General features: G+C 37.2%; 1 protein-coding gene across 2 annotated transcripts in view; it reads right to left on the bottom strand.

Annotated features, from left to right (window-relative positions):
* The window catches only part of LTBP1 (latent transforming growth factor beta binding protein 1), a 510,014-nt gene that overhangs the window by 86,257 nt on the left and 410,988 nt on the right, over nt 1–12,769 (bottom strand). For both annotated transcript variants that reach the window (XM_036749323.1, XM_036749324.1), the window contains exons 21-23: nt 9,787–9,909; nt 8,562–8,684; nt 663–785 (exon numbers count right to left, since the gene is read on the bottom strand). In XM_036749323.1, the coding sequence (XP_036605218.1) occupies nt 663–785; nt 8,562–8,684; nt 9,787–9,909 (369 nt within the window). The remainder of the gene's footprint in view (nt 1–662; nt 786–8,561; nt 8,685–9,786; nt 9,910–12,769) is intronic.

Raw genomic sequence — 12,769 nt, 5'->3', positions numbered from 1 at the left:
AGTGATAACATTTCAATAACAATGTAAAAAATGTCAAAGGATAGGAAAGATCGGCTCAATTCTGGCTTTCATTTGATTTGTGCACTTCTGTGTAGAGCAACAAATTATATAAATGGATGAAGTAAGAAATGGAGATAATCTCTTCCTTAGTTTAATCACATGATTGTTGTGAGGCTTAAATGATTACGAATGCAAAATTATTTTGAAAAAATAATAAAATATATAAATAAGTACAAATTAGAGGAGTTACAGGCAAAATTTAGGACAAAATTATTGGACAAGTTGTACCTCACAGAGAAATGGTAGGTATTGCACAAATGGTGGCATTCAAGAAAAGGGACATTTGATCCATCAGAGAAAGTGGGGCATGCATGTCAATGGAAGACTTAAAAAATAAGGGGTGAGTCAAAGTCCTTCAGTGAATGAGTGAAATCGATGTGTACCATAGGTGAAGAAATCTTGGGAAGGAGCAATATGAATAATCTGTATTGACAAAGCTCATTTGTAAACAAATAAGTAAGATTTAGAGATAGAAATAAGCCCAGGATTAACTAACCCAAAGTAATAAGAGTAAACACAATAGTGCAGTATTGGACCATGGCCAGGAAACACTGTAGAAGCTAAGAAACATGAACAAAATAAATTTTATAACAAAACAGTACCTTGACACTCCTTATTATTAATTAGCTGGAAGCCACTGGAACAAGTACATTCATAAGAACCTTCAGTATTAGTGCAGTCTCCTCCCTGGCAAACACTGCTGTCCTCCAAGCATTCATTGATATCTGAAATTCAATCAATAACCAAAACAACATATACATACGGTAAGAGCAAAGTCTGTGGCATTTTTCCTTTATGTTTAAAACCCCAAGTTATATAAATTATATAAGTTATATAAGTATAAGTTATAAAGTTATATAAATATATATCATTTATCAAGTGTGATTATTGGATAAGTGGATGAGAGTGCTTTCATTTCTGGATTTTTTCATCTAAATAATGATACACCTTCAAAACGGTTTGGCTTTTGGCAAAAAATTTTTTCTTTAATTTAAATTTATTTATTTAACATATTTGGTTTTCAGCATTGATTTTCACAACAGTTTGATTTACAAATTTTCTCCCCATTTCTACCCTCCCCCCCACTCCAAGATGGCATATATTCTGGTTGCCCTGTTCCCCAGTCAGCCCTCCCCTCTATCACCCCCCTCCCCTCTCATCCCCTTTTCCCTTCCTTTTTTGTAGGGCAAGATAAATTTCTATGCCCCATTGCCTGTGTATCTTATTTTTTAGCTTTGGCAAAAAAATTTTAAAGAGTCTCTCTGCAATTTCCATTAACAAACAGGAAATAAATAAAAGTCAGGATTATATAACTAGCAATGGCTAACTTGGCTACAAAATTTATAATGATTCTTGTATTAAAAAAATACATTGTAAAATCTTGGATCAATTGATCAAGAAATATTTTGAGTACAATATAATATGCATCAGAGGCAACAAAAAGTAATATTAAAACATTAAGTCCCTAAGTTTAAGACCTCACAATTTATCTGGAAAGCCAAATTAAATAATAATTAAAAAGTAAATAGTAATTTAATACGACAATAGAAGGAATAACATTATTTACAAATTAGTGGTATAGACATTAGATCAAAAAAGGAATTGGAGGAGAGAATTACTGGATGACACAACTGCGTGAAAATATCCTTTGCAGAGATATTCACATTGCTGCCACCCTGGTCTTCACTCTTACTAAGGCTATTTTTATGCCTTCCTGATTGGTCTTTTGCCTCTAATCTTATCATTCACACCAGAGCTCTAATTCTTAACCATATCATGAGTCCTAATGCCTACCTGCTCACATTATCCCTGTGCTCAAAACCCTTAATTGTCTCCCTTTTATTGGTCCGGACTTGTGGTACCATCAGTGCATGGATTATGTATCAGAGGTGGAACTTGGATGCTGGTCTTCCAGAATATAGGCCTGGTCTTCTATCTACAAGGCTGTGTTGTCTCCCATTAGAACCTCCCCCCTTCTCCACCTCGTCTTCTAATCAAATCAAACAAAAATTCCTTGGCTTGGCATTCAATTCATTACAGCTTGACTCTAAACTATATTGCCAGTGTTGGTGCATTTTATTTCCCTTCCCACATTCTGCAATTGCACATCATTCCCTGATATTATCCATTAATTTTCTGCTTCTGTACTTTTATATACATACTGTTTTCTTTACCTGGAATGATCTCCCTCAACATCTCTATTTGTTTATAACTTGCCCTTTCTTTAGGGTATCCATTTGGTAAAATCACTGTCCTAAGCTCTCCAAAAACTTAATTGTATTTGTTTAAAATTGGCAGGCCAAAGACAGAGGACTTGTAAAATAAGATTCCCTTTTGAAAGTAGGTAATTGGTAGAAGTTTACTCTCTTATAAAAAAAAAGTTATCCCCTGATTAGGAGGAAAACACAAGGGATGATAGGATCACCAATTTAGTTTTGGAAGGGAATTTAAAGGCTGAATCCAAACCTCTCATTTTACATAGAGGTTAAGTGACTTGAACAAGGTCATACAGTTCAGCAAATGTAAGGAACAGGATTTGAACTCAGGTTTTTCTAATTACAAACTCAGGACACTGTCCACTGTGCTACCTAGGAGGTAGAAAATGATGAAGATTAGAGAAAACTTTGCATCAATTGTCTCCATATTTTCTGTTCTGTTTGGGAGATAAACAGATTAAGAGATAAACAGTGTAACATGCTAACATAAGTAAGACTGTTCTTCTAAGCTCATGTGAAGTAGAAAAAGCTAGACCCCCCAAAATATAGTAGAACAAGAAAATCAGTTTCAAATCAGACTTTCTCATTATAATCAAAGCAGAATTTGATTTTGGTTATTTTCTCAATTTGTATTAGGATCACCATATCAACAAAAAGGAAATTCAGCATAATATGAACAATGCAGGTGATCCACTGGCAGAGCTTCAAAGGGAACCGAAAATTTGTAGAAGGAGACTTCTCTATTCTAGTCCAACTCTTTCATTTTAAATGAGAAAAATGAGACCCAGAGTCTTCCCTAAGTTTGCATAGGAAATGGTAGGATCACATATACCACATGGGATAGAAACAATCTTGGAGGTGATCTAATGCAGGGCTTCTTAAACTTTTTCCACTCACGACCCCTTGAGAGCTTCTTAAATGTGGGTCACAACCCCATATGGGATCAGTAGTGGATGCATTAGTAGTTGAAACCGAGATCCAGAGATATTAAGTAATTTACCCAAGCTCATAGAGTCATTAAGGAATAAAACCAAGATTTGAATTAAAAGCTTCTGACTCCAAAGACTATGGTTTTTCCATTGTGAAAATAGTATTTGAACCCAGATTCTCTGCCAACAAAGGCAACAATCTTTCTACTCTATCATCACACCTCCCAGTAGAGGTAGGCTTTGAAATTGACTCCTCTGACTCCAACATTTGTGTTACTATCTCTATACTACATAGCTGCAAGAAAACCAAATCTGTTTATAGAGGCAGGGAAACAGGAATGACATGCAAGACAAAGGTGTCTGGTTTTCTGTTATTTAATCTGCATTTTGTAAAAGGCAACTTCCAATCCAAGTTTAATTCTGATTGTGGTATTTTGCTCTATTTTGATAATAAAGAGTAAGTCTGATTTTACAATGTCATAGTTTGGCCTTTCATTAAATAAACATTTTGGGGTTCAAATATCTAGGCTTTTGAATAAGCAGATTAATATGAGCCAACTCTTCAAATCACAAAACATAGAAAGATCCCCATCTAGTGGTGATTCATTATCAGGGCTTTAGCCCTATGTGACCCATTCACCTTCTGAGGTCAGAGTAGTGGACTTGGTAGTAAGTTTACTTCTTTACATCCTTAACTACTTTTGTTATGCTATAAAATAATGCAACTCCACGTACCAAACTCACTTCCCTCTCTAAACAAACTTCTAAGAAAAATATCTCATGCAAATAAACTCACCAAGAGCATTGTAGCAACCATTAGCATTTCCCAAATACTAGTTATTTATTGTTTTATTGTTTTTTAATTTTTTTTGTTTTTTTTAATTTTTTTTTTATTTTTAGTTTATTACACTCGATTCTACACAATTTTGAGTTCCAGATTTTCTTCCCTCCCTCCTCCCTTCCCCCCACAAGACAGCATGGAATCCCATATAGCTTCCATGAATAACTTCTCATTGAATTAATTTACACACTAGTCAAGTTATGGGGAATTATGACCAATGTTTACTCTAATTTTTTTTTTTGCAAAGCATTTCTTTTTTTTTTTAATTTAAATTTATTTATTTAACATATTTGGTTTTCAGCATTGATTTTCACAACAGTTTGAATTACAAATTTTCTCCCCATTTCTACCCTCCCCCCCACTCCAAGATGGCATATATTCTGGTTGCCCTGTTCCCCAGTCAGCCCTCCCCTCTATCACCCCCCCTCCCCTCTCATCCCCTTTTCCCTTCCTTTCTTGTAGGGCAAGATAAATTTCTACGCCCCATTGCCTGTGTATCTTATTTTTTAGTTGCATGAAAAAACTTTTTTTTTTGGTTTTTGAACATCTGATTTTAAAACTTTGAGTTCCAAATTCTCTCCCCTCTTCCCTTCCCACCCACCCTCCCTAAGAAGTCGAACGATTCAACCTAGGCCACACATGTATCATTATGTATAACCCTTCCACAATACTCATGTTGTGAAAGGCTAACTACATTTTGCTCCTTCCCAACCCATCCCACTTTATTGAATTTTCTCCCTTGACCCTGTCCCCTTTCTAAGTGTTTATTTTGATTACCTCCACCCCCATCTGCCCTCCCCTCCATCATCCCCCCCCCTTTTATTTTTTTTTTATCTTCCTCCGTCTTCTTTCCTGTGGGGTAAGATACCCAACTGAGTATGTATGGTATTCCCCCTCAGGCCAAATCTGATGAGAGCAAGGTTCACTCATTCCCCCCTCACCTGCCCTCTCCCCTCCTCCCACAGAACTGCTTCCTCTTGCCACCTTTATGTGAGATAATCCACCCCATTCTATCTCTCCCTATCTCCCTCTCTCAGTATGTTGCTCTCTCATCCCTTAATTTCATTTTATTTCTTTTAGATATCTTCCCTTCATCTTCAACTCACCCTGTGTCTGCTCTCTCTCTTTTACATATATATATATGTATATATGAAAACACACACATATATATATATACACATACATACACATACATACATATACACATAGATATATACATACATACACATTCACTTATATATATATATATATATACATAAACATATATATATATATATATATATATGCATATTCCCTTTAACTACCCTAATACTGAGGTCTCATGAATCATACACATCATCTTTCCATGTAGGAATGTAAACAAAACAGTTCAACTTTAGTAAGCCCCTTGCAATTTCCGTTTCTTCATTACCTTTTCATGCTTCTCTTGATTCTTGTGTTTGAAAGTCAAATTTTCTATTCAGTTCTGGTCTTTTCACTGAGAAAGCTTGAAAGTCTTCTATTTTATTGAAAATCCATATTTTGCCTTGGAACATGATATTCAGTTTTGCTGGGTAGGTGATTCTAGGTTTTAATCCTAGCTCCACTGACCTCCAGAATATCGCATTCCACGCCCTTCTATCTCTTAATGTAGAAGCTGCCAGATCTTGGATTATTCTGATTGGGTTTCCACAATACTCAAATTGTTTCTTTCTGGCTGCTTGCAGTATTTTCTCCTTGATCTGGGAGCTCTGGAATTTGGCAACAATATTCCTAGGAGATTTCTTTTTGGGATCTATTTGAGGAGGCGATCGATGGATTCTTTCAATTTCTATTTTGCCCTGTGGCTCTAGAATATCAGGGCAGTTCTCCTTGATAATTTCTTGAAAGATGGTATCTAGGCTCTTTTTTTGATCATGGCTTTCAGGTAGTCCAATAATTTTTAAATTATCTCTCCTGGATCTATTTTCCAGGTCAGTGGTTTTTCCAAGGAGATATTTCACATTGTCTTCCATTTTTTCATTCCTTTGGTTCTGTTTTATAATATCCTGATTTCTCATAAAGTCACTAGCTTCCTCTTGCTCCAATCTCATTTTTAAAGTAGTATTTTCTTCAGTTGTCTTTTGGACCTCCTTTTCCATTTGGCTAATTCTGCCTTTCAAGGCATTCTTCTCCTCATTGGCTTTTTGGAGCTCTTTTGCCATTTGAGTTAGTCTGTTTTTTAAGGTGTTGTTTTCTTCAGTGTATTTTTCAGTATTTTTTTGGGTCTCCTTTAGCAAGTCATTGACTTGTTTTTCATGGTTTTCTCGCATCCTTCTCATTTCTCTTCCAATTTTTCCTTTACTTCTCTAACTTGCTTTTCCAAATCCTTTTTGAGTTCTTCTATGGCCTGGGGCCAGTTCGTGTTTTTCTTGGAGGCTTTTGTTGTAGGCTCTATGACTTTGTTGTCTTCTTTAGGCTGTATGTTTTGGTCTTCTTTGTCACCAAAGAAAGAATCCAAAGTCTGAGACTGAATCTGGGCGCGTTTTCGCTGCCTGGCCATATTCCCAACCCACTAACTTGACCCTTGAGTTTTTCAGTGGGGTATGACTCCTTGTAGACTAACAAGTTCTATGTTCCACGTTTGGGGGGGAGGTGCCAGCTCTGTCAGACCCGCACTGCTCCTTCCCCAAGAACCCCCAGTCCAGACTGGGCTTAGATGTTCCGCGGGCTGTTGCACTCCTGCTGTGATCCGCCACTTAATTCCTCCCACCAGGTGGGCCTGGAGCCGGAGGTAACAACAGCTGTAGCTGCCCCACCTCCGCTGCCCCCGGGGCTGGAAGCCGAACCGCGAACTCCTTCCACTCCCGCAGCTTTTCCCACTAACCTTTTCCACAGTCTTTCATGTTTGTGGGTCGAGGGGTCTGGTAACTGCCGAAGCTCACATATTCAGGGCGCTAGGGCCCCCTCCGCCTAGCTTCTGGTCTGGATGGTCCCCGCCGCTCAGGCTGGGCTCTGCTCCACTCCGTTCCCAGCTCCCAGCTCCGTGTGGAATAGACCTCACCCAGAGACCATCCAGGCTGTCCTGGGCTGGAGCCCTGCTTCCCTCTGCTGTTCTGTGTGTTCTGTCGTTCTAGAATTGGTTCAGAGCCATTTTTTATAGGTTTTTGGAGGGGCTCGGGTACGGAGCTCACTCTAGTCCCTGCTTACCAGCCGCCATCTTGGCTCTGCCCTGTATGCCCCCAAATAGTAGTTATTTAAAGAAGCTTGTACCAAAAATCAATAATCAAGCTGTGCTTCAGAGAAAATTAGCATTAAAAGGCTATGCAGAACCAAGGCAGTAACGATACAAAAACAAACTTGAGAGGCTAGAAAACTGGACAAAATTAAATAAGATGAAATCTGACAGGAGCAAATGTAAATCTTAGACTTAGATTCAATAAACTGACTTTACAAGTACAAGATGGGGGGAAGCATGGTATGACAGCAAGTTTTATGAAAAAAATCTTGGGTCCTTAGGGGACTGTAGGTTCAGTATGAGTCAATACTATGATACAACAGCAAAAAAGCTAATAAAACTGTAGGCTGCATTAAGAGAGGTATAGCTTCTAGAAAAAGTGGATTAAGTCCCATAAGCTGCCCTAGTCAGACAACGTCTAGAATTTTGTGTTCACTTCTGAATACTACATTATATAAAAGATACTAGTGAGTAGGACAGACTCTGTAGAGGAGCAACCAGAATTGTGTGAAAGGCATTAAGCCCAATGCCATATGAGGCTTAGATGAAAAAAAAATTAAGACATTTAGCCTAGACTAGAGAGAAGATTCAAGAGGAACATGGTAACTGTCTTCATATACTTAAAAACCATAATGTAGTAATGTGCTGCAATGTATTCTATTTGGCCTCAGAAGGAAGCACTAGAAGAAGGAGCAGAAGTTGCAAAGATACAATTTAGAACTGAAGCAAGAAAATACTTGATGGTAATTAGAGCTGTTCAAGAATGAAAGTGGCTGCCTTGAAAGGTAATGCATTTTCTCACTGGAGGAAATGATCCAAGCCAAGGTTGGATGATGACTTTGGGTGGGGAGGGGGAGAGGAGTGTTAAGTGGAGTTGTATTAGGGATACATTTTTGGTATGGGATGGATTGGATGGTTATTAAATTCCCTTCCAACTTTGAAATCTGGTGATTCAGATTTATAAGACAAATTCTCACACTGATGTGTGCTCTTTCTGATTTCTAGGATTAGAAATTCATTTTCAACTTGAGCCCTTTCCTAAATAATTTGTAACTAAGAAGAGTTATCCTGATTTCTCTCTTTTGTTGAACTAACCCTATTACAGAGCAGCTTGGGCAGTAGAAATAAGAAAGGGTTAAAAGCCATGAAGCTTGAGACCTAGTCCTAGCTCTACCATAACCTTTTTACATAGTATTTAAAAATCATTTTGCTTCTCAGAGCTTCAATTTCAACTATGAAATAAGTAATTTGAACTTTGAAGTTCCTCTTAGAGTTCTAAAGTTATATGTAGGAATCGAGTCCCATAGCCAAGTCCTTACCTTCACAATGGTCTCCTCCTGCGGATGCTCTGTAACCCTGATCACATAAGCACCTGAAAGATCCTTCTGTATTTCTACATTGTCCATTTGTGCACAGATGGCGGTGCTCACATTCATCAATATCTGTGAACCAAAATTAAACCTATGAGGTGGTGCTTTTAAAAAATATTTTTATCATTCATGTAAATAAACAATTTATTTCAGTAATTATTCTGCCATACATTTGATAATTCAACTTGCAATTTTCAGTAGTAACTTTCTATAAATTGAAATCTCCTAAGAGGAAAATCTATCTTGCAATGGAAAAGAACCTTAAAATGTTCTATTACTGCATAGGATTCTGTATCTATTTAACCAAATTGTTCATACTATAAGTGACAAGTGACTCATTGCCTATATTCTATAGTCCCTGAGTCCCCTCAGCACTTCCGTATTGTCTTTCCAAATGAATATTTGCAAATATTTCATATTACTATATTTTCATTCTTTTAACTCTACCTTAAACTTCTTAAAGGAAGGAATCCATAATTTTGTGGCTTTATAGTGAGTGCCTTTGCCTATACTACACTAAGGACAATGCTCTAAATAAAAAATATATTCAACAAATTAGTAAACAGGATTAAGTTAAGAATCAATCAATCTGAAAACATTTAAGTGCCTACTAAGAGCCAAGGATTATGATAAGTCAAATAGTCCTTGCCCTCAAGGAGCTTATATTGTTCTGGAGTCTTGAGTAGGAAGATGAGAGTGGCTACTTACTTATTTGGGCAGTTACTAGAGCAACTCGATTTCTTTGGGTTTCGGTTCTACATTTCTAAAACACCTATATATGGCTCTGTGTGTTCTTATATATCACATTTGTATATGCACATATATGCACATATTATCCTACCTATATATGATGAATTTAATGGATCAATTCAAAGTCTTTATAGTTACTAAGTTATTATATAGAGTACACTGTTTTTCTTAATTCCTGATAATTTTCAAAACTATGAAACCACTCAAAACTTCTAAGAGCAATATTATCCACATTTGAGGCTTCTTCACAGTATTGTACTCAATTCTCTGCCAAAAAAAAGTGATTTTCATCATGTCTTCGTGTCAATGCAGCAGCTTTGTGTGACCTCCTTAGACACTGTGACAGCTATGTGTCTATATGAGGGTTTTCAGAAAGTCTGTAATTCAGCTAAGCTCTATTAATAAACTTATGCCATACTCGTACCTTCACATTGGTCTTTTGCGGCAGAGAGATGATACCCTTTTCCACAGGTACACTTGAATGAACCCTCTGTGTTTTTGCACTCCCCATGTGTGCAAAGGTTACCATGCTGACATTCATCAATATCTGTAAGTAAAAAAAAACAGGTAAATGTTTTAAACCAGACTCATTGACTAAACAGCTAATCATTTGATTAGGTAGCTAGCCAGACTACAAAGTGCTCTCTTTCCATTTCTTCTAAATCAGTCTCAGAGCTTGGGACCTATGCTTAGGACCAGAGTCTCACATTCAGATGAAAAAAGAAATCTCAGGAGGATCCTAGTTTCTCTGCTGATTTTTCTGCCTCTGGGAAGACACAAATCTGACACCTCCTTGTATAGCTAAATATTTATGTTCGCAGTACATACCATTGTATAGTACACTGCAGAACAGAAATAATTATTTCCAGATATAGTACTTACATCACCCAGTGCTTCACACAGTGTGCGGCACACAGTAGGTATTTAATAAATGTGTACTGACTGACCAAAATATAAAGTTTCTGCTTACTATTAAAAAATTAAAGGTAAGGCTGATAAGATTAAATCAAGTCAAAAATCTATATCATCACACTCGCAGAAACTCTTTAGAGAGAAAGAAGATAGGTCAGAAATGATCAACAGAACATATTAGGTTCTTGAGACCAGTGACAGCGTTGAGCACAAAAGTATAAATGACAAGCAATCCTAGACTTCAGGAATTACAGGAAAGGCAGAATTTCAAGAGCATGAAGAGGCCAAAAAATGTAGAAATAAAACTAGGGGTGAAGGAAATAAGGTAGAAAGAAAGACGGGTACCAGATGCATAAAGAATACTGAGAGAGCTATGAAAGTGAACGGAAGTTTCTATTTTATTATCAACATAAAGATCTAGGAGAGGAGAATGTGACTGGTATAAAAGGAAAATAAGTCACATTTTAAAGGGAAAATAAGGAGAAAATGTGACTGGTATAAGGAAGGCTACAAGAAATTCAAAGAAAAAAAAGAAATGATTTGATGGGGGTCTCAAACAAAGAGATACTGGGAAACTTTTATTTAAGTTTTCTGTAGGATATCACATATGTTTAAGGTTGTAAATATAGCTAGTAGCAGCTGACACTTATGTAATCCTTCAAGGGTTTCAAAATACTTTATATAGATTATCTGATTTGATCCTCATATATGATTTGATTCTGAGGTAGTTGGTTTTTTTAATTATTATACCTATTTTAGAGATGAAAAAAACTGAGCCTCAGTGATGCAGGATCACAGAGTTAGCAAAATGCCTGTAGTGATATTACGATCAATGTCTTCCTAAACTCAGTCAAGCATCTTACCTACTGTGCCACACTGGCCCTAAGGGACCAAAACAAAGGACTATCCTAACTGCCAATTTGGATATTTTTGGCAAAATAATGAGCTTTTTTATACACCACAATGTTTTAATAAATGTAAACTATTATGTTAACAATTAGACACGCTCTGCCTACCTCAGAAGTTTATTGGGAAGATCAAATGAGATAACAAGTAAGAAAGCACACTGAAAACTTTAAAGCAGTGTGCACAGACAAAGAAGGTATCATTCACAAAAGTGAAACAAGGTGGCCTACATTCCATGGTGTGAGAGATTAGTAAAAGTTAGGGAAAGTTAAGTTTCCACAGAATAATTAATGAAGTGTCAGCTCAAACAAAGAAGGGAATAAAAATTAACTAAGGCATGTGGACTCAGCCAATCAGAGAAGGGCTAGTGGTTTTCTGAAAACCATAAACCCAAGATGTTAGGAAAACTTGCTTGAACCAGTCAGATAAGAGTCAGAGTTGAAGGGAGAACTGGGTCAAATGGCTACCACGTATGCTTAATTGACTAATTGAATATTACCTTACACACCCACAGGGAGGAGTTTTCCACCATTTTTGAACATGGGACGTATGTTGAGGGGAGGGGGAGGACATACCAAGGAATTGCATGTGAGGGGCATATATAGAAGACTGTAACCTAGAAGAGAGTGGACCAATCTATTCTCAGAATAGAAGTACTGAGCTGAGGCTGCATCAATCTGCCTCAGTCTAACAGAATAAAGCAGGTCTTGCTCCTATATTCCCCACTCCCTCTTCCTAAATAAGGGCAAAGTCCACTCCTGGCCAATTCCTTTGGATTCCTCAATAATAATAAATTGCCCTTGATACCTGAATTTCAGTGTCAAGTGTATTTTTAACATGTGTTCCTCAGCTGTTTCAAAAGCTGTGAGCTTTTGCCTTATCTTACTGGAGGATCAAGACTTCTAAACAACTTCCCAATCATCTCAACATCATTTCTTCTGCTCTTGACCATGGAACTCATTTTCTTCCAACCAGAGTCTTAGACTTTGCCTCAGGCATCCCCAAGCTCTGATATATAAACTTTTGGCCTTATCCTACATGGCAGAGATCTCCACTCCAATTCCTAGTCATCATTTTCTTGCATTCCTTTAAATCTTGTCTTACCCCATTAGAAAAGAAGCTTCTTGAGGGAATGGACTATCTTGCTTGCTTGTATTTGTTTCTCCAGTGATTAACTAGGTACTGGGCACATAATAATCACTTAATAAATCCTTTCTGTTTATTCACACAAATACACACATACACACACACACACACATACACACACACACACACACACACACACATTTTCCTAGAGGGGTAGGAGTGAAATCTTGGTTTCAAAGGACTGAAGAGAAAAAGGGTAGTGACAAAGTGAATATGAGTACAGGAGGAATAAGTAGTAAGGGACAGCTTTAAAAAGCAATATAGGCATGCAGAAAAAAGCACCTGATTTTTCCCTCTTCCTCTTGTGAGACAATTGCCATCATCAAGAGAAGCAATTCTTTCTTTCATGCCATTGGGGCTTAATTTAGAACATTACTAGTGTACTGAACCAAGCACTGAACATACTCCCAAAAAAATCACTGGGGCACTGAGGAAATTCAGCT

This window comes from Trichosurus vulpecula, chromosome 3 (assembly GCF_011100635.1).
Source record: "Trichosurus vulpecula isolate mTriVul1 chromosome 3, mTriVul1.pri, whole genome shotgun sequence".
NCBI classification, from domain to species: Eukaryota; Metazoa; Chordata; class Mammalia; order Diprotodontia; family Phalangeridae; genus Trichosurus; species Trichosurus vulpecula.
Note: the sequence above shows the minus strand (reverse complement) of the source record. Positions and strands in the feature narration are given on the sequence as shown.